The sequence below is a fragment of the Neoarthrinium moseri genome, assembly GCF_022829205.1.
Source record: "Neoarthrinium moseri strain CBS 164.80 chromosome Unknown scaffold23_Wmoseri_CBS_16480, whole genome shotgun sequence".
NCBI lineage: Eukaryota > Fungi > Ascomycota > Sordariomycetes > Amphisphaeriales > Apiosporaceae > Neoarthrinium > Neoarthrinium moseri.
This window is the reverse complement of record NW_026055137.1, coordinates 327935-345703: the sequence shown is the minus strand read 5'-3', so window position 1 is coordinate 345703 and position 17769 is coordinate 327935. Positions and strand designations below refer to the sequence as shown.

Genomic DNA, 17769 nt, shown 5'->3' with positions numbered 1-17769 from the left:
CCTTCACCTTGGCGCTCACCGCGGACCCAAAGCAATTTAGCGCGCGAAGGGCACAAATTCGAAAACCCTACGAAAAATCAAAGCCAGCCTCAACCCATAGCAAATCCGACTCCGACCCTCTTTTCCCCGACGTGAAGCCCAGGAGATTTGCGACACTCGACACTCTCACCACTCGACAACACACACCGCAAACATGGCTGGCACACAGAGCGTTCAATGCTTCGGCAAGAAGAAGACGGCTACTGCTGTCGCCCACTGCAAGGTTGGTCCTGCCCACCTGGATTTTTCGAGATGATGAGGGGATTGGAGACGAGCTCCATGGTTGGAATCCGGGCGGCAAGAAGAGACACGAGAAGATTTTGTCCACCGAGGCGATCTGGGAGATGGGAACCGCTGCGCACGAGAAGCGAGTCGACAAGATGAACCAAAGGCTGACATATTTTTCCTCCATCACAGGCTGGCTCCGGCCTCGTCAAGGTCAACGGCCGTCCTCTTTCCCTGGTTCAGCCCGAGATCCTGCGATTCAAGGTACGATTCCCGAACTACGCATCTCTTTCGATGCCGCCATCAGCACAGCAATGATCCCCGTCCATACCACGCACTTCCGTTTTCGCTTCAAACTCCCGCGACCCTCCCGTACAGGTCCCATACCGGGTGCTAACACGTCGCTTCCAGGTCTACGAGCCCCTCCTCGTCATCGGCCTTGACAAGTTCGCTGGTGTCGACATCCGTGTCCGTGTCGCCGGTGGTGGTCACACTTCCCAGATCTACGCCATCCGTCAGGCCATTGCCAAGGCTCTGATCGCCTACTACCAGAAGTTCGTCGATGAGCACAGCAAGAACACCCTCAAGACCGCCTTCGTGCAATACGACCGTACCCTCCTCGTTGCCGACAACCGTCGTTGCGAGCCCAAGAAGTTCGGTGGTAAGGGTGCCCGCTCCCGCTTCCAGAAGTCCTACCGTTAAACGGCTCGCTCTCTGGTTGTCGCGGATGTTGTTCGGGGGACGGGGGACACGGCCGACTGGGTCCTTCTCCTGGCACAAGGAATGCTGGATGGATTTCCGGTCGTGCTGGACGTGATGAAGGGACGACGAATGGGAATTCTTGTGGCTCTCGAGCGGAAACGGACGGCTATTATTGCGCCTGGGGTCTCAACGGAGTCAAAAAGAGGATCCTATACATGAAGAGGGCTTACATACGCCTTTTGTCATCAATGCATTTGCATGGCTGCTTTCTGCCTGGTTTGTAAGGGAATAGGCGAAATGAAACGTCAAGATTTCACCCACCTCGCGATCTCGTCCAGGGTGACTCAAGGTGCCATGTTTTTATGCTCGTGACGACAGACTCGACCCCCCTTAGGAGTTACATACCGATGTCTGCTGCTGTCGTAGTATTCTCCGGTCCTGGTCATGCTGATCAGCAATACGGCTCGCTCGTTTCCCTCGATTGTTCTAATACTGCTGCTTTTGGGAAGGCCCTCGAACTATGATACGTCCGTTCCAGTCTGTCACTACTCTCACATTCTTCATAGCTTTGATTTTATTTGGACTGCCAGTTGTGGCCTGTAGCCGGAGCACTCACAATAAGCCCAGGCAAATCAAGCATAGCATCACGGGGAAAGACGCTGCGAACCACAGAGCTTGTTGAGACGACAAATATTCGCAGGCACACGCACCATCACCGCGAGCGACCAGGACTGGGCTATCCCAGGCCTCCACATGTGTGTTGAGGAGGTCAACCTTCCATCTTGGAGCATCGTCTGAACTGCACAGCACCGCCGACCAAGCAGTAGTGCTGCCGCCATGCAGTCCTGCGTCAACCGACGGCTCTCGCGACGACTCGGCCAGCCTTCGACAGACTTGCAGCAGAACCCCCGGATGCGTTTTCACCTCCAAAAAGGGGAGAGCAGAGCTATAGATCTCAAATGTCCTTCGTCTTAAGGCCTTGGTTCGCCGTAGCTGGTGCCGCTCTTCGCTGCCTTCGTTATCGAGGTCGAAGCCCCTTGGCAGTGTCGTCGAGTCTCAAGCCCAGTGCTAGGTCCAAAACAGCACCGCCGATCGCTCATGTTGCCATGCCGCCCTGATCGAGTTTCCGCAGTATCCAAGAAACAGTATTCATGTACTTTAGGTGCGTCTCAAGATATCAGGAGAGGCCAGTTGCCACGATGGCTTCGGCGAGATGCTCGATTTCCTCTCTTGCTCTGCTCCCTCGTGAGTACCAAGGCCATTGTTGGGCTCAATGGGTTGTAGCAACGAGTATGAGAGATCTACACCACCACCTCTCCGTGGAGTACCAGTTACAAACGGTAACACCAAGAGACAGACGGCTTCTTGCGTGGTGGCTCCCAAGGATGACTCTGTTCAAGACCGCATGGCGCTGCAGTACACGCTGAGTCTATCGAGCAGATCACAGACAATGTGAATGCAGCGTAATGAGAAAACAGGGTAGTTTGTTCCCAGGCGGAAATTGGTCAGCCATTACAGCAAGATTATGGTTCCTTGTAGCAACACATAAATAACATGTGTAGACACCAAATTGCTTCACGCAAAGACTAGTAGCGATCACTGATATTTGCTTACGGTACAATCCAGCAGTAGATTCATAGCTAGAAGAAAGCCGCTCGATTTCCAGCAAAGTCATTAACATAGAGGCCCTAGTGAAGCCCGTTTCGGTAGTCGATCCTCTCGTACAAATTAACCTTCCAAATTCAAGATCGATAAAAGCACAATACCGTTCTCTCTTCTCTCGTCCAGCCAGGAACGCCAGTGCCATGCAGTCAAAATGAAGTAATAGGTGAAACGACGTCTCCTCGAAGAAGTCATTCTGCTCGCAAAGTCTGCCAAGCTGCCAGCCACCTTGCTGAATCCCCCCTTTTAGAGCTTGGGCCTTTACAGCATGTCGCCCAACACCAATCAGACGGACACCAAGTCCGTCGGCCGCCCGTTCTCGTCCACATCGACGACGACGGCGGCGAACTCGCCCCGCTCGTCCTCGCTCTCAAAGTCCGAGAGCTCGGCCTCGACCATCTCGCCGTCCTCGAGCATGACCTTGCCCGAGCGCACGTACTCGCCGCGGAGGTCCCAGCCGAAGCGCCAGAGCCAGCTCTCGAGCGCCGAGAAGGCCTGGCCCACGGCGTTCTGCTCCGCCGTGCACCGGTCGCCCAGCGAGAGCAGCTGCTCGTTGAGCCGCGACTTGTACACGGTCAGGGCCTTCTGCAGCCGCCTGGCCTCCCCCGGCATGCTCTCCATGATGTCGCCCTCCAGGTAGCGGTCGTTGTAGACGAGCTGGGCGTGGAACGTCTGGACCAGGTCAAGGGCGAGCTCGGGCCGCTCGATCGCGAGGCGGTAGGACCTGAAGACTATGTGCACGAGATAGTACCACCACTGCTGCAGACACGAGTAGTTGCCCAGGTGCATGCCCGTGAGGAAGGCGAACTGGATCTCGCCCAGCAGAGTCTTGCCGTCGTCCGTCCTCGCCAGTGTCCAGGTTGTAGGATCGAGCGCCTGTTGTGTCCTCTCCGAGCCCTCCGCAGTCGTGTCAAACAGGCGCTGATCCATAGGAAAGCTAAATTGGAACTGAGCCGCGGCCGAGGGATAGAGTCGCGCTTCCTCGGGCATTGTAGTCTCGCCAACGATTCTGTCGGTCGTGTTCACTGGCCATGTCTCCTCATTGCCTCCCAGGACACGATTGAGCAGGTGGGATTGGATGGACGACGTCAGTTGGTGCCATATCGTTGTGTTGTTCACGAAAGGAGGCAATGGCTCAGCATTACCGGACCGGCTTGGTGGTGACACAGCAGACGTGGAGGCCTTGAACTGGTAAGGGGCCAGGTTTGCGAAGATTTCGCCGAGCCGTTCCCTCTGAAACCTCTCCTCGGCCTGGCTGGCGGGATCACTCAGGACTTCGTTGAACTTGTCCCACTGCTTGACGTAGACCTTGCCGGGGCTGGTCTCTTCTTTCGTAGGGGTCGTGATCCAATATCCACTCCTCGATGAAGTCGATTCCGATGGTGCAACCCAGATCAGATGAGCGCCGGGGGGGATGTCCCGGAAGCCAAGGAACTGCTGTGTGGTGGAGAAGGAGATCGTGTCGCAGCCCACAGTGAAGCTCGACGGCAGATCATCCAGGAGCAACACGTCGCCGCCCTTGAGAAGCTCCAAATTCTTATCCATGGTGCGCTCTGGTGTGGTGTCTGGGACAGTAAGCGGTGTGGCTAGGTCCATATCGACGTCCTCATTGTCCGTTGGCTCATTAATTCGGAGCGAGCCGAGCGGATAGATACCAGTCACCGGCACGGAATCAACGGACTTCAACGAGTTCAAACTAGGCGAATCTGCCGACGCCTGCTGATGTGGTCGCAGTCTGGGTGGTGGGGAGATGTCAATAGATGGCAGCGGCCGCACGCTCTCCGATGATGAAGAAGTCGAAGAATTCGCGGAGCCACCGTGTTGTGGGTCCATTCTCGGCCGCTACCAAATAGTACGCTCCGGAGAAAGTAGTTCTTCGTCGAAGTGCGATCGGCGGTCGTCGCTCAACGGGATAACTCGTAGAAGGAATGTTCGCAAAGCCAGGAACCTTTGCCGGCTTCCAATATTCTAGCGAGCGGGGGATGCGTCTCTCTTGAGATAATAAGACCAGCAAGGCAGGGTGCAAGCAGCAAGCGAGTGACTGGAGTCGCAAGCACCGAGAAAAGTCCACGGAAAATCGATTTGCTTTAGGAGAGTAAAGTACGCCGCGACATGGGGTTCTCTGCGCGAGCACTCCTAAACAAGATCCAAGAAAGAGAGGATATGGGTTCCCAGTCCTTGATTCGCGGTGGGATTTTCAGGGTCCTTCCTGTTCGTGATGCTACGTCATCGGCACGGCCTGGCCGCCGGGGTTTCAGGCTTGAACGAACAGCCAACAACGCACAAGCCGCTGGTCTCACAGGGACAAAAGGGGAGAGGGGAAGGCGACGACTCAAGACTTCCCGTTTTGATGTTATTGATCAAACATGTCGCGGGCGATGCATTCTGGCATTTTGTTCTTGATTGGTTCTCTCAGCCGCTCACAAGCAGGCTCTAGCCATGCGGCCGCCAGCTTGCCAGGCTTGCCAGGCCGTTCGCATGATGTCTGCTAAGGCGGTTTGTAATTAGGAAATAACATTGTGACGTCCTATCGGCGCCCCGACGTTTGGCTGTACCGTAGCCACGACCCGTGCAGAATGCGCGACCCGAGAAGTGCCCAACCCGATGCAAGCATGGGAAGGGAGTGACAGTATGGCAGTGTCGAGTTGAGGAGCCAGAGGACCTGATTTGCGATCGTGTGCCACGGCAGCGCGTCTCTCCCTCGGAGTTCGTCGTATCTTGAGGTAGCACTCAATGCGGGTGGTTGTCGCCAGGATAGCCTGACAACTGTGCTGAGAAGGCTAAATGCAGCAAGTGCCTTGGGCAGGGTGCTGTCAGGATGTAGGAGTTCTGGGATGACCTTCTAGAAGTAACTAACTGCGCAGGCTGCTGATAGACGGGCGTTCCCGCGCTGCAGCTTGGATTACGGTGCTGTGCGGTTCCATTAAAACCCGTTGCCAGGTTGCGCGGGCGTGTGCGTGTGCCTGTCTCTCGTGCATCGGGTCGCCGGGCACGATGGCAGAACGGGGATTAGTAGAGGATCCCAGATCCCACTTTCTGCGGTTCCAATGCATTGTGACCAGATCCTCGAGGCTGCGTTTTTCGCCTACTGTGTACATGTATGCATACTAGGTTCGAAATAGAAGGCTTCTAGTAAACGCCTGGAAGACGACAGGGGTCTGTTGACTCTTTCCCTATCCAAACGCTTATTTGGACGTCACACTACGCTACTCACCCTTGTGCGTGGTCTCACTGTTTTTTTTTATATATATTTGCAACTGGGTCGCCCGAGTGTATATATTCTTTCGGGTATCATATGTAGCCCGCTCCCCCTGGAGAAACTTTTAGCTAGGTGATGGCATAGCTTGCCCGGTCCATTCCACGGGGCCGCTGTTAACAATTGGATTACCGCGACAACGGGTATAAATAAACCGAGCTGCAGAAAGTGCGGCGGACGCACGAAGCTCGAGTTTTTTTCTGCCTGTCCGACCGTTAGTGAGCTCGGGACGAAGCGTGGCTAAAAGCCCTGGTCTAGCTTCGGGGGACGAGAGGGGAGGGGGAAGAAAAATAAAAACATTATTTAAGAGCCAGGGACTTGTTGCGGGCTCACCAAGTTAGGCAACGCTTGGCCCAGCACCGGCACCAACACCAAGACGAACACCCCGGGCGAAAAATAAAGGTTGACGGAACGGAATGGGTCGCATGTGCGGTCGCGTTAGCCTCCGGACCGGGGTTTTCGGATCGCTTCGAAGTGGGCTGTCAGTTGGAAGCTCTAAACGTGACCGGTCTGCGCCGACTATATTAATCCTTGCGGCGATCTAGCATAGACAGCCAGCCCAATAAACCTACCAGCAGGGTCCGTACCAGTGCAACTACTGCATGCACGTTGACAGCCCAAGGGCGTCTAGTAGGGTTCTGCAATACTTGAATCAATTGCTTATTTGCTTACCCCAGCTAAATACAGTTGATGCACATTTCCAACGGTCGGCCTGCCACCTGGAAGTCTCCGATAGAACGCAATGTATACTCGGAGGTGCGTAACGAAACAAAAAACAAAAAAAAATGTACCGTCCCGCCAGAGCATGCGGGGCACTCGCGCATGCATTTCTGTTCGACACAACAGCTTTCATACTATTATCAAGTTCGGTAGATGATTTTGCTTCCACATAATAATGCGCGCAACCTGGCGATCAATTCTCTTGATTTCTGCAGCACCAGGCCGAGTGAGGTAAAAGGCTATGTGAACCCCGGCTAGTCAAGAGTCCGGGGTCAGCGGTGTGGTTACACAGCGTCCCCTAACCCAGCTGTTTTCGCGGAGCCCGGTCTGTCTTACAAATGCGCGCCGGCGCACCTCGTGGCGAGCGTAGTACAGCTAAACTAGCCTAGACAGCGATGACTTACATCTGCAAAAGCTTGGTTCTGACCAGGTCCTCGGAGAATATGTTAAGCATGGAGGCGGCGCATTCATGGCGTGGAAATCTTCGTGCGACTTCAGGACAGTGCATGCAGCCGTCAACGCACTCGTACAATTGAACGCAGTCGACAAGCTGTGATTTCTTCAAACTACGCACCACGCTGGCGCAATAACAGGGAGAGAAAACACCGTGCACATTTTCAGAAATCAACGAACTCAATTTTTTTGTTGTAACTCAATGCGTCATCAGCTGCTGATGCTCCTGTGTACTGACAGGCCACAACTACAATGGCCTCCTCTCTATGTGCTGTGGACTGTGCCACGTCAAACAACCACATTTCCGCCCCCTTGGATATTTTCATGTCTCGACTCGGGAACGGCTTTTGCAGTTCATACGCGTAGAAAAAAGTAAACCACTCAACGTCTCCCAAACCGGATGCTGGATGGACCAATTATAGAAAAGTCGAAAGATCCATCCGCCAAGTGGGCCAACTCCCACGAACCAGCCCTAAATCAAACGATCGAGGTATGCCATGAAACTTGACAGCCGGTAATGAGACCTGCCCTCGCCGGATGTAAATGCAATAGTATGCAACTCGTGGGAGTCGCCCGCCAATGGTGTATACTCAGTGGGAAGTCGTACATTCTCGTGAAGCCTAATAAACCCCGGGGCGCCGACGCGTCGACGCATTCTTGATAGCCGTCTATTGCCCGCCCCCAAAACGTAGTAATTATGAACAAGTGTGTTGGTCGTGAGGAGATGGTATGATACATCAGGTTTTGGGACCGCCTCACAGGGTGCTACATCCAGGCCTATGCCCTAGTGAGTCTGCGCCAGACCGCGCATTACAGCAGACTCCTAGTTCTCTTGGGCTTGTTCTATAGCTCCGTTAGCATGCCCCCCAGACCTGTTGCCGTCCCAAGCAGTTACTGACGCTGGCTGTACATCTGCTGCTGACCGGGGGCTGCGTAAGGCGACGCTGGCGGGTAGTGTCCAGGGTACATGCTATTTGTAGGGCTGGTATACTCTGGAAGCGGTTGCTGAGGAACAGACGACGGGGGAGCGGGGTACTGGCTACCAGCGGTAGGGTACCGGATAGGAGGCAAGCTACCACTACCGTAAGGTTGCCCAGGCTGGCCAGCGGCAGCCTCAGGGCCAGGTGCACCGTTATGAGCGGCGGCCTCTTGAGCCTGACGCTGGCGTTCAGCCTCTTCGGCGGCCTTGCGATCAGCCTCCTCCTGCTTCTTGCGGGCCTTCCACTCCTTGCGGATTTCCTTGAATTCTGCAAAACAAGTTAGCGTCAAGATTGTCACAATTTTGTAGGTGAGGCTTTGACGTGTCGCTTGTCAGCGGCTACACAGACTAGTCGTCCGCTCGTGGCAAGCTAGTTTAGGACGCCGCGAGACTGCAATTTGCAGATAAAGGCCGCCCGCTGTAACTGCCGAATGTGGTGATGAGAGGGTTGGAGAACCCCCAAAAAATCTTACCTTCAGGTGTTCGCTTTTGTCCGTGCGATTGCATGGTGACATGGGCATTCAAGTGGTTCAAGGTGCCGTAGGCCTTCTCGCAGCCATTCCATCCACACTTGTACATACGCTCAATTTCCTCATATCTTCTGCGGGGACGCTTGTGCTGCTGCGCTCCAGGAATGGGAACGAACGAGTAAACCTAGCCAGTCAGTTAGCTGGGAGCACACAACTGATGATTCTGGTCGAGCAAAGGAAATGGTCCGCGTCGTTTTTGCTGCAACTACACTGCAACGCGCTGCGCGTTGCAATATTAGAGATGAAAATACCTACCTGAGCAGGTCGGCCGGGAGGCGCGACAGATGTCGGCGTAGGTGGGTAAGGGTGATGCGGGTGCATCTGGCCGGGTTGGCCGTAAGCTCCCCAGTCAGGCCGCGCCTGTGGGTAGAGGCTACCGCTCTGCGGGTAGCTCTGCATGTTGTCGTGATGTTGGGGCGGACCGTACGGTGAGTACTGGCTCTGGCCGTACGTAGGGCTGGGTGCTGCAAGCGAGGGATCTAGGGGGATATCGTCGTTAGACTTGACTTGCTGGGGTTGATGGTTGCGTCCATCTTGAGAAGGCATGGACGGACTTGTTGGTGTTTGCGCCATACCTCCGCTGCTGCCGCCGTGGTTGCTTGCTGGATGGTATGATGCGCGCTGAATATGCTCAGGGAACGAACCTGACCTCGCTGAAGGCGGATAGACTCCGTATTCTGAGGTGGGCGTAGCCGACGTGGAGTAGTTCGCGGAACGCGGTTCACCAGAGCTGGAGTACTGAGCAGCAGACGCGTGATCTGCGGAGGAAGCTTCAGACTGGGAGTCGCCTAGGACGCTTGGATAGGGCGAAGGCAAACCTGACTGCGAGTATTCCTGGGCACTCCTTTCCATGGAGCGAAGGTCTGGGCTTCGGCTGCCGAGCTGCAATGTCGCAGCGCGTGGAACGGAGGCGGGATGCTGAACAAACTCTCGATGCTGAGGTTGTTGAGCAGCCGACAGGTACATGCTACGAAGTCGAAGTCTGCTTGAGGGACGGACTGTTACTGAGTCCTTGGGGCGAGCTCAAGTTCGACAACGCTATGTCTCAGCGGGTGGAAGGGTGGATGGTTCGTCGGTGGTGGTGACGGTGATGGGGAGGAAAGAGCAGAGTAGGATAGGTTACACCAGGTCCAAAGAAGCAAGCTGCTGCTGGGCTGGCTAACGTATTTGATGGCGGGAGATGGTGAGTGACGGCAGGTAGATCGAGAGGAATAGCGCGGATCCTCTAGTCCTGTCTGGTCTGGGTCCCAGGGTCTGGTTGGATGAAATAGTCCTGATCTGGAGATCCACCGAACCCACACAATCTGTAAGCCACCCTATTTCGAGACCAAGATAGCGGTTCCAGGACAAGATTGATGGGCAAGGAACCACGAGCTCTCTTAGATGACGGGCACCAGAGGGTTAGCCTTGTCTGGAGTGGTCTTCTTAGCACGCCGCAGAGGGGGAGCACGAGTAGTACACGGCTACTCAGATGTCGGGTCCGGGTCGTGTAGTGCTGAAGCTAAAGCCTAGTGTTGGCCCCCTTTGATGAAAGGATGGCGGAAGAGGCGAGCTCTCTCAAGTCAACCCAGGTGGGGGAGGAGGCTTGACACCTGAATAGTGTCGAAAAATAGGAAGGGCTGGTTGACAGGTTCTTGCCCAGTTGGCTTAGCTGAGGAAGCTAGCGCGGTGACGGCTCAAGATGGGCAGGATGGAGGAAAAGCACGACCTTTGTATGTATCGGCTCTGGCGCGGTGCCTGCTGGCTCCGGGAATTGGCGGGCAGGCGGACAACTGACTCTTGCCCTTGTGCCCTCGCCCACGAAAGTGGCCTGGGGAATGACGTGCAGAGAGTTATAATATGGTGACGTTCAGGACCGGTCAGTCCGCCCCCAAGCCTAGGAGCAGAATAGTCTAGCCCGGAACTTTAGTCGGCGGTCGTGCGTTTGGCTCGATGAACCAACTCAAACCCGCGCTAGTACTCGATACTCGCTGGAACTCTCACGTCGTGACAGGAGTAACGATTATGCCAGCGCGAAGTCAAAAAAAATACCCGCTGCTGAGCAACTCAGAGCAGTGTGATGAACTGGGAATGGAGCAGGTGTGGTGGTGGTGGTGATGAGATGGTGGGTGGGTGGGTGGGTGGGTGGATGGGAGAGGGAGGTCAAATTAGGTTAAGTTTGGGAATGTTTTTTTTTTTCTTCTGCTGGGTGGAAGGGGAAGAAGAGCTGTCGAAGAGTGATTGACTGCTGGGCCGAGTCCCTGCTCCAACACGTCGGGAACGAGAAAATTTTGGGCGGCAGGCAATGGCGAGGCGCGTCTCTTGCCCGTGCTGGGCAAAAAATAAAAATAAAAATGTGGTGTGCACGCCGAGCAGAGCAGAGGCGAGGGGACCGGTGCGGTGGCCTGGACTACTACGTATCCGTATGTCCGCAGCTGCCGAGTTACCGCTGCTGGGTCAGGTCAAGTGCAAGTGCAGGTGCGAGTGCGAGTCTGGCCGGGCTGGACGGTCAATGGATCATTGGGTCGAACGGATCAACGCATCAGTCAGTGACTTGACTCGGCGAGAAACCTGAGGAAGGCGGGCTGATGTAGGCAATTGATTACGGCGGCTCCTCCTGAAAGGCCCATAGACAAGTGGAGACCTAGGGCGAGACAAGCATGAGAAGGGATGGATTCAGAGGGCAGAAAAAAAAATCACGACTTGCTGCCAGAGAGAGGGGCGCGTTCGCAAAAGTGGGCAAAGAGGCTTAGCATCAATTCCGACCCAGGAAGAACCAGAACGCGGCATGCCTGTTCGAGAATATCTATCCCTTGTCGAGCTGCTGGCTGTCTTGAAGGGCGAGGGGGGGGGGGGGGGCCTGATGGACAGCCAGACCCCCAGAGAGACAGAGAGGCCCGGCAAGCAGCGCATCGAAAAAGCGCATGCAGCATGTGGGCAGCATCAATCAAGGTACTCTGGTACCGTGGTACTTTCGCTCCCTGCCAGTCAGTGCCTCTCGCGTCCCCCGTCCGTCAGGTTCAGGTCGGGGCTCAGGTGGCCATCGTGGGTGGACGTGGACGTGGAGAGCTCCCAGCCAGCACCAAGCAAGAACCCGGCTCCTTGAATCATTGCCAATATCCTGGGAAGTTACATCAGAGACCCTGGACGAGGATGGCCTTGGATGGGTTCCCACTAGTAATCCCAACATGCAAATCCTAGACCACTCTCGACGATCTGTGCAGCGAGCGCCTGTGCGCCCACGATTCACGAACAAGTATTCATTTCCCTCGCGCACTGTGATCCAATATTTTCCCATTCATCAGCTCTGATGGGGTTCCCCTGTCGCGGCGCTTCTCAGGCAGAGCGGCGAGAGCAGGGCCAGGTCCAATTCCCTCCTCCATTCGCCTGGGTCGGGGCTGTCGGGCTGCTTTTGTGGAACCGACGTGCGCCTTCGATTTCATCCCGCCGCGATGCATTCCCATGTTGAAACATTGCCTGCTGCCACGGTTGGCTGGCGAGATTGGTCTGTCTCTTCCGGGCCCATTTGACCTTGGGCATTGGGGATTGGGGGAGGGCAACAAGCGCTAAAGACTTCGGCAATCTGAGCACACTACACCTTACAGAGATGGATGGGAAATCCCCTGCTGCGCGTGGTCCCAAGTAGCGCCGCCCTTCTCCACGTTTCTCTAGACTCTCCTCGACTGTGGTACGCTGCGCTGGTGCTGGGCCTTGCCTGGGGCCTGCTGGGCCTGCTGGGCTGGTGGCTGCTCCATGCACCACACCCTGCACCGACAGGGGGTGCTTCTCTTCCTCCCTCGTCAAATATTGGTGGGCCGCGTTATCGACAATTGGGATTAGCGATCCGACATTACAGTATTCTTCGAGACATTGCAGGCTCTTGCCTGCCTAGGGGCAGATCTATGCCGACCTAGCCCTCTTCGCAGTAGCCCACTCGCCGGTGCCGGATCTTCAGCTGACTCGTGCGCCAGAAGTGAGGGTTTCCGTCCATGCAAGATGTGACTTCACGATGAGAAACAACATGGCATACCTTGCTCTGACTGGTGCTCTGCATTGCTACCTACATCATGCCTGACGGTGTGTTATCCACAGCTTTCCCACGAGGTGGCTCTGGGGAACATGGCAATCGCGGTCTGGATTTCGCGTGTGCCATTGTTCTCTCGTCAGCTTGTGGAGCATCGTGACAATCATCGGGCAACGTGCCCCCAGCTCCTCGCGAATGGCTTTGCTCGGCTGGTGCGTGTTCCGGCCAACTCCAGGGATCTTACCTCTACCCTCTGGCGAAGATCGCGGGCGAATCGGCTCTGCAAGACCTGGGTCGGACGTCGGCATTGCTTGTGATTCCTTCCGCCTCTGCAATCGGCACAGCCAGAGCGTTCCGTCACATTGTGTGAAGCTTCAATAATACAGTCATAGCCATAGGTGATGTGGCAATTGCGCTCATCGCCGCGACTGGTTGGCCATAGGGGCCGCAATGGCACATGATGCTGCACGCCCAGCACCGAGATTTAGATTTTGTTGCCCCTTCAGTGGTGGAGGCGAGATCATGTGCACGCCGAAGACGTCGTGAAATCATTCGCAGTGTACCGAAGTGCGGTGAAGGTGCTGCAGAAGGGCGTCCCAGCTGTGATCAGGCCGAGGTGCATGAGTGGGGACTTTTGCGGCAACAATCTCCCAGCCTCGAAGTATACCCAAGTTACATAGTACTACGTAAGTGTCGAAAGAGAGTGTCTGCCGTGAGCGTGAATGTACCCCCGTCCATATTCCGCTTTCTGTTTGCAGCACCGAAAGCTTGAATGTTCCTGCTGGCCATCTTCCGAGATCATGACATACATGCGGTGAGATATCGTTTGATGATTACACCACTCTACGCATGTCCTTCTCGAAACAAGACCTCTGCCTCGCGGAAATCTTGCGCCAACCAAATACTTGTCGGCGATATGTCCGCTTAATGCTGCTCATAGGCGGCGAACCGGGACGAGATGGAGCTCGAAGAGCTGGATGTCAGGTCCGATACCGAATGAGCGGTCCAGTAAACTAGTGTCGGGGACCTGATGTGTCAACTACCTTGCCCTGGGAGGCTCCGAGCTGAGGGAAGAGACCCATCACTACAAGCCCTGTAAGCCCACATTATGCACCCAAGAAACAGCTTTGGCCTCCTTCCAACCGTATGCCGTACCCATCCAGCCACATGGCTTGCTTGCTTGCTTGCCTGCTTACTTGCCATGTATGTAGGCTTCCTTGTCCAGGTTATCGCTTAGATTTTGCAACATGGTATGAACGCCAAGATAATTTGTCGGTATATCCCATGCAGGTGTGTTGATGGTGAGAGCTAACCCAATTATTACTAGCCGAGCTCTTCTGTCGCTGTAAGGGGTGCTCCTCGCTGCCGATCGTGAACTTGGCGAGGACAGCTGAGGTCTGTACAAAAATCGCTCTCCATCGTCGGTCGCAAATTTGTCGACAGGAATCTCGGTTGAGTCGCCGCGTAAACACAGAGTACCACGCTCGCGCAACGGCATTTGGATGTTTAGTCTCTGCATTGGCGACTAGCTTGGTATAACAAACAGTCTATCTATTCAGAGGTTTCTCCTAAGCATGGTTCCCCAGAGAGATTTCCCGCTAAGGCGATCTGTCACGAGCCTTTTTAGGGCGCCGGCGTCACCAAGATCTTTGACGACCCGACTCTTTGGATAGACTAAAAAAGCGCGATGCTTTGGAGGGGCACAGTATCGCAAACTCGATAGCCGCTTAATAGACTAAACAGCTCTGTAATTCGAAACAGCAGACTAGAATGGCATCTAAGCTAGTCTCGACAAAAGTATAAATACAGTCTATCCTTCTTCAACATCGCCGCCACCAGGGATTATTGGCGACGCAGAGAGGGAAGCAAGAATGACAATCACCGCACCATGGTCCGACTGCGTCGCGGGACTGTGCCCATTCTCACACCGCCTCCAAGCTGGAAACCGTCGTAGCAGGTCAAAACCTCCCCTTTGCCGCCGGCAAAGGGGGGTGGCCTGGGGGGTGTCACCAGCATTATCCCGTGGTAATATCATGTAAGAGGGCGCATATGGCACGTCGCCAATAGTGAATCGTGATGTTCACCGACAGGGAATTGGCTCATTTATCACTTTATCGGCAACCTCCTATCGTGGCCCATGCTCTCCTCAGTCGCTTCAGCTTGTGTGGAGGTCAACAAGACAAAATGGCACTGTGCTGCAGACAGGGTCGGCAGAGCCATGTGCATGCATCCATCAATTGGGATGGGTCTCGACCAGTGGTCGGCGAGGATGGAACCCTAGGATTATGCAGAGACACCTTGATGATGGTTCACGTGGACGACAAGCTGTACAAGGGACCCGTTGGGGGATGCCGTGGCATTTTCCGACTTGACCAGATGCTAAGGAAACCAAGGAATAGGAAAAACTCAGAAGCCACCTGAATTGATGATGGCGCCTGCGGTGAAACGGCAGAGCAAATGTCAAAGAAATGGGACAAATAACAATTCGGTCGCGAAAAGTAGCCGTTTCGACCCACCGGACTCTCTTTTCTCTTTATTTTTTAGTCTTTATGTTATTTTTCCCGCAACCGAGCGCCCACAATGAGACAATGAGACAGGAGACGACGTTATTACGAATTACGACGTAGGATCGAGATGTGGCGATCCTCCCGGACTGCTCATATCGCCTACAGTTTGATAACCTGCCACCCCTTCTCGGGTCTCGTTTGTCTTTTTCGTGATTTTATTCGCCAACACGCGTGGCCAGCAGCGAGGTATCGATCGCATCGTCGACTCGGCTACAGACCCCACATTACGGTTTCCGAGCTGCTTCTCCCGAGCGAGCTTCCCACGAGAAGAGGGGAAGAAACATATCCGCGACAAGAAAAGCAACCCCAGCCTGCCGGGCGACTTGATCAATTTCTGAAGCGGGGCAAGGTTTGCCCGTCGCATATAGATGCCCCTGACTACTTCCTCGTGGTCAGCATCGTTACATGGAGTAGTATTCTGCCAGTCAGCTGTCTCGCAAGCGACAAATTTAACACGGGCTCTGCGAGGTACTTCTCCAAAGCCAGGATGTCGTCGCGAGGTTCCGCCATCACTCCAAACTCGACCCATGCACAATACCGTGCGATCCCTGGCTGGCGTAAACTCAAAAACGCTGCTGCATGCCATCAAACCGATTCTCCCCAGGCGTCCCTCTGCGCGCACGCGTGCGCCCATGCTCATGCGGCCGCCAACCTCCGCAATTTTTGCTGGAGGAACTGCACATCGCCTAACTTACTCTCTGCGTGCATGCCTCTCTGTTTTGCTGGAGCTCGGTTGCTCGGGTGCAGGGTTGTAGCGAAGCGTCATGAAGTACTGCTGTGGCATGGTACTGTATGAACGTACTAGGTATACCCTCGACCCGGTCGTACAGTTTGGTTTACGTCAGCCGTGATTCATCCTTGACAGCGTACTATTATGGGTTGTGATATGTGGGCTACTATTTCTCTGAATCTCCTGCTCCTTCCGGTCCAGCAGTCTGGTTCAAATCCTCCGATGGCGCCACATTAGCCACACCAGGGATAACTGCTAGTCAAGCGTTTCCTGGGACAGGCTACCCGAAATCCCAGCCAGTAACTATGAAGTTGTTTACATAAGAAAGCATCGTCCGGGGCTCTGGGTGACTGTGATCTTGCATAGGCCAACTTTTTTTATCTTCACGTTTCCCACAGTGGTACATGGCTACGTAGGATCCCGGGTCTAGGCTGTGCGTTGTATGCGCTGTTACAGAATGACGAATCCCAGAACGGGATGCCCGCCTCTATTGACCCATGCTTTGACCTCCTCCCCGGATTCTCGGTCGATTTGTGGGATTGATTACTCAACACTGGGCCTGGTTGCGGATACGCGTGCTCAATCTTGCACCGAGAAATACGATGCCGATGCGATGCGGTGAATGGGGACCCACGGCTGCCGCTTCTTCCGCTCGTCTGAGCTGTTGGTGGTCGGGATTCGTCATCCTATACAAATTTATTCCACAACCCGCTTGTTGCAGGTTACAGTATGCTCAATCACCACGACCACAATTGACATGTCCTACATACGTGACAGCCCAACATGCGCTACTAATGAGGGACTAATGCACAGCATGGCGTGAGCCATCATGCCCTAGCAGCACGGAACTCGAGCGCGACACACGGGCCTCAGTCAGCGTGCATCCATCAAGTTCTCTAGGGGAAACCCTATATTGCGCAGATCGTATGGGATTTCTTATTTTTGGATTAGTCGCTATTTCAGCGTTGCATCGTCTGGTCCCAAGTTCGGCAGACACTCCGTCAGGTCAATTGATCGTTAGCTAGTCTAGCCTCACCCGCCGGGCTGGTAGCGAATAGCAATTACTTCGGAGTCGACAACGTTCAACTACACACATCAAAGTTCCGCTTATCATGTGCACACAATGCTGGTCTGACATACCCGAGGTTTACCGTCCATCAATCATATCCTTTGGCAGCCGACAACCTAGCCACGGGTGGAGCTTGAGAGCGCAGCACTTGGTTCACACGTGACAGAGATTTGGCGCCAGCCCGAGTCATGGCCAAACAATACTCGTACAAAAATTCCGCCACAGACAGATCCAGGACAGAAACCACACGAGATGCAGTTGAGGTCCAGTAGCTTAGCACGAATGGGAGTGCACTCTTATTGCTAGTGGCACTGGCTTTGAACGTGAGCGCCTAATCTAGCGGCAGTTGAGAGGTTCGGAATGCGTTCCTGGAGAACCTCAGCCCATCGGCAGCTAAAGAATAAGCACCCGATCTAGTCGAGGCCTAGCAGGTAAACACGATACGCGACGCGCCGCCATAACCTGGTTTGCTGGTAGGAACCACGCAGGACACTACCAATTCCACCTGGGTTGTTCGCGAGACCCCGACAGAGACGTGAGGTGCAACGACGCTTTTCTGTCGCTGATCTGGACGCACCCGTATTGGCAGACAAATCCCCTTACAGGTCGCTCATGCCCAGTCCCTTGCCGTCGAAGCTGTCGATCACTGATCGTGCCGGTGTGGCATTCATTACATCAATCCGGAGATTGTGCCCAGGCATGCATACTGTACCGGTATGTACGAGGAGCTGCTCTCCACCTGCAATGCCATGACTCGGAATGTGACCGATGGTCCACCCTTGCACCTTCATCGACGACCTCCTCTCGTGTTACATCAGCCTGAGAAAAGTGCTT

At 54.7% G+C, this 17769-nt stretch overlaps 3 protein-coding genes across 3 annotated transcripts; 1 reads left to right on the top strand and 2 right to left on the bottom strand.

Moving 5' to 3' along the window:
- Positions 1-193: 193 nt before the first annotated feature.
- On the top strand, positions 194-966 carry JN550_006599 (uncharacterized protein; the record flags this gene model as incomplete). The annotated part of the gene is made up of 3 exons (XM_049318356.1): positions 194-262; positions 457-528; positions 676-966. The coding sequence occupies 3 exons, from the start codon at positions 194-196 to the stop codon at positions 964-966; spliced, it is 432 nt and encodes a 143-aa protein (XP_049171487.1).
- Positions 967-2913: 1947 nt separating this feature from the next.
- JN550_006598 (uncharacterized protein) lies at positions 2914-4461 on the bottom strand (the record flags this gene model as incomplete). Its single annotated transcript, XM_049318355.1, has 1 exon — positions 2914-4461. The coding sequence occupies one exon, from the start codon at positions 4459-4461 to the stop codon at positions 2914-2916; it is 1548 nt and encodes a 515-aa protein (XP_049171486.1).
- Positions 4462-7948: 3487 nt separating this feature from the next.
- On the bottom strand, positions 7949-9532 carry JN550_006597 (uncharacterized protein; the record flags this gene model as incomplete). Its single annotated transcript, XM_049318354.1, has 3 exons — positions 7949-8304; positions 8510-8690; positions 8822-9532. The coding sequence occupies 3 exons, from the start codon at positions 9530-9532 to the stop codon at positions 7949-7951; spliced, it is 1248 nt and encodes a 415-aa protein (XP_049171485.1).
- Between the last annotated feature and the right edge of the window lie 8237 nt (positions 9533-17769).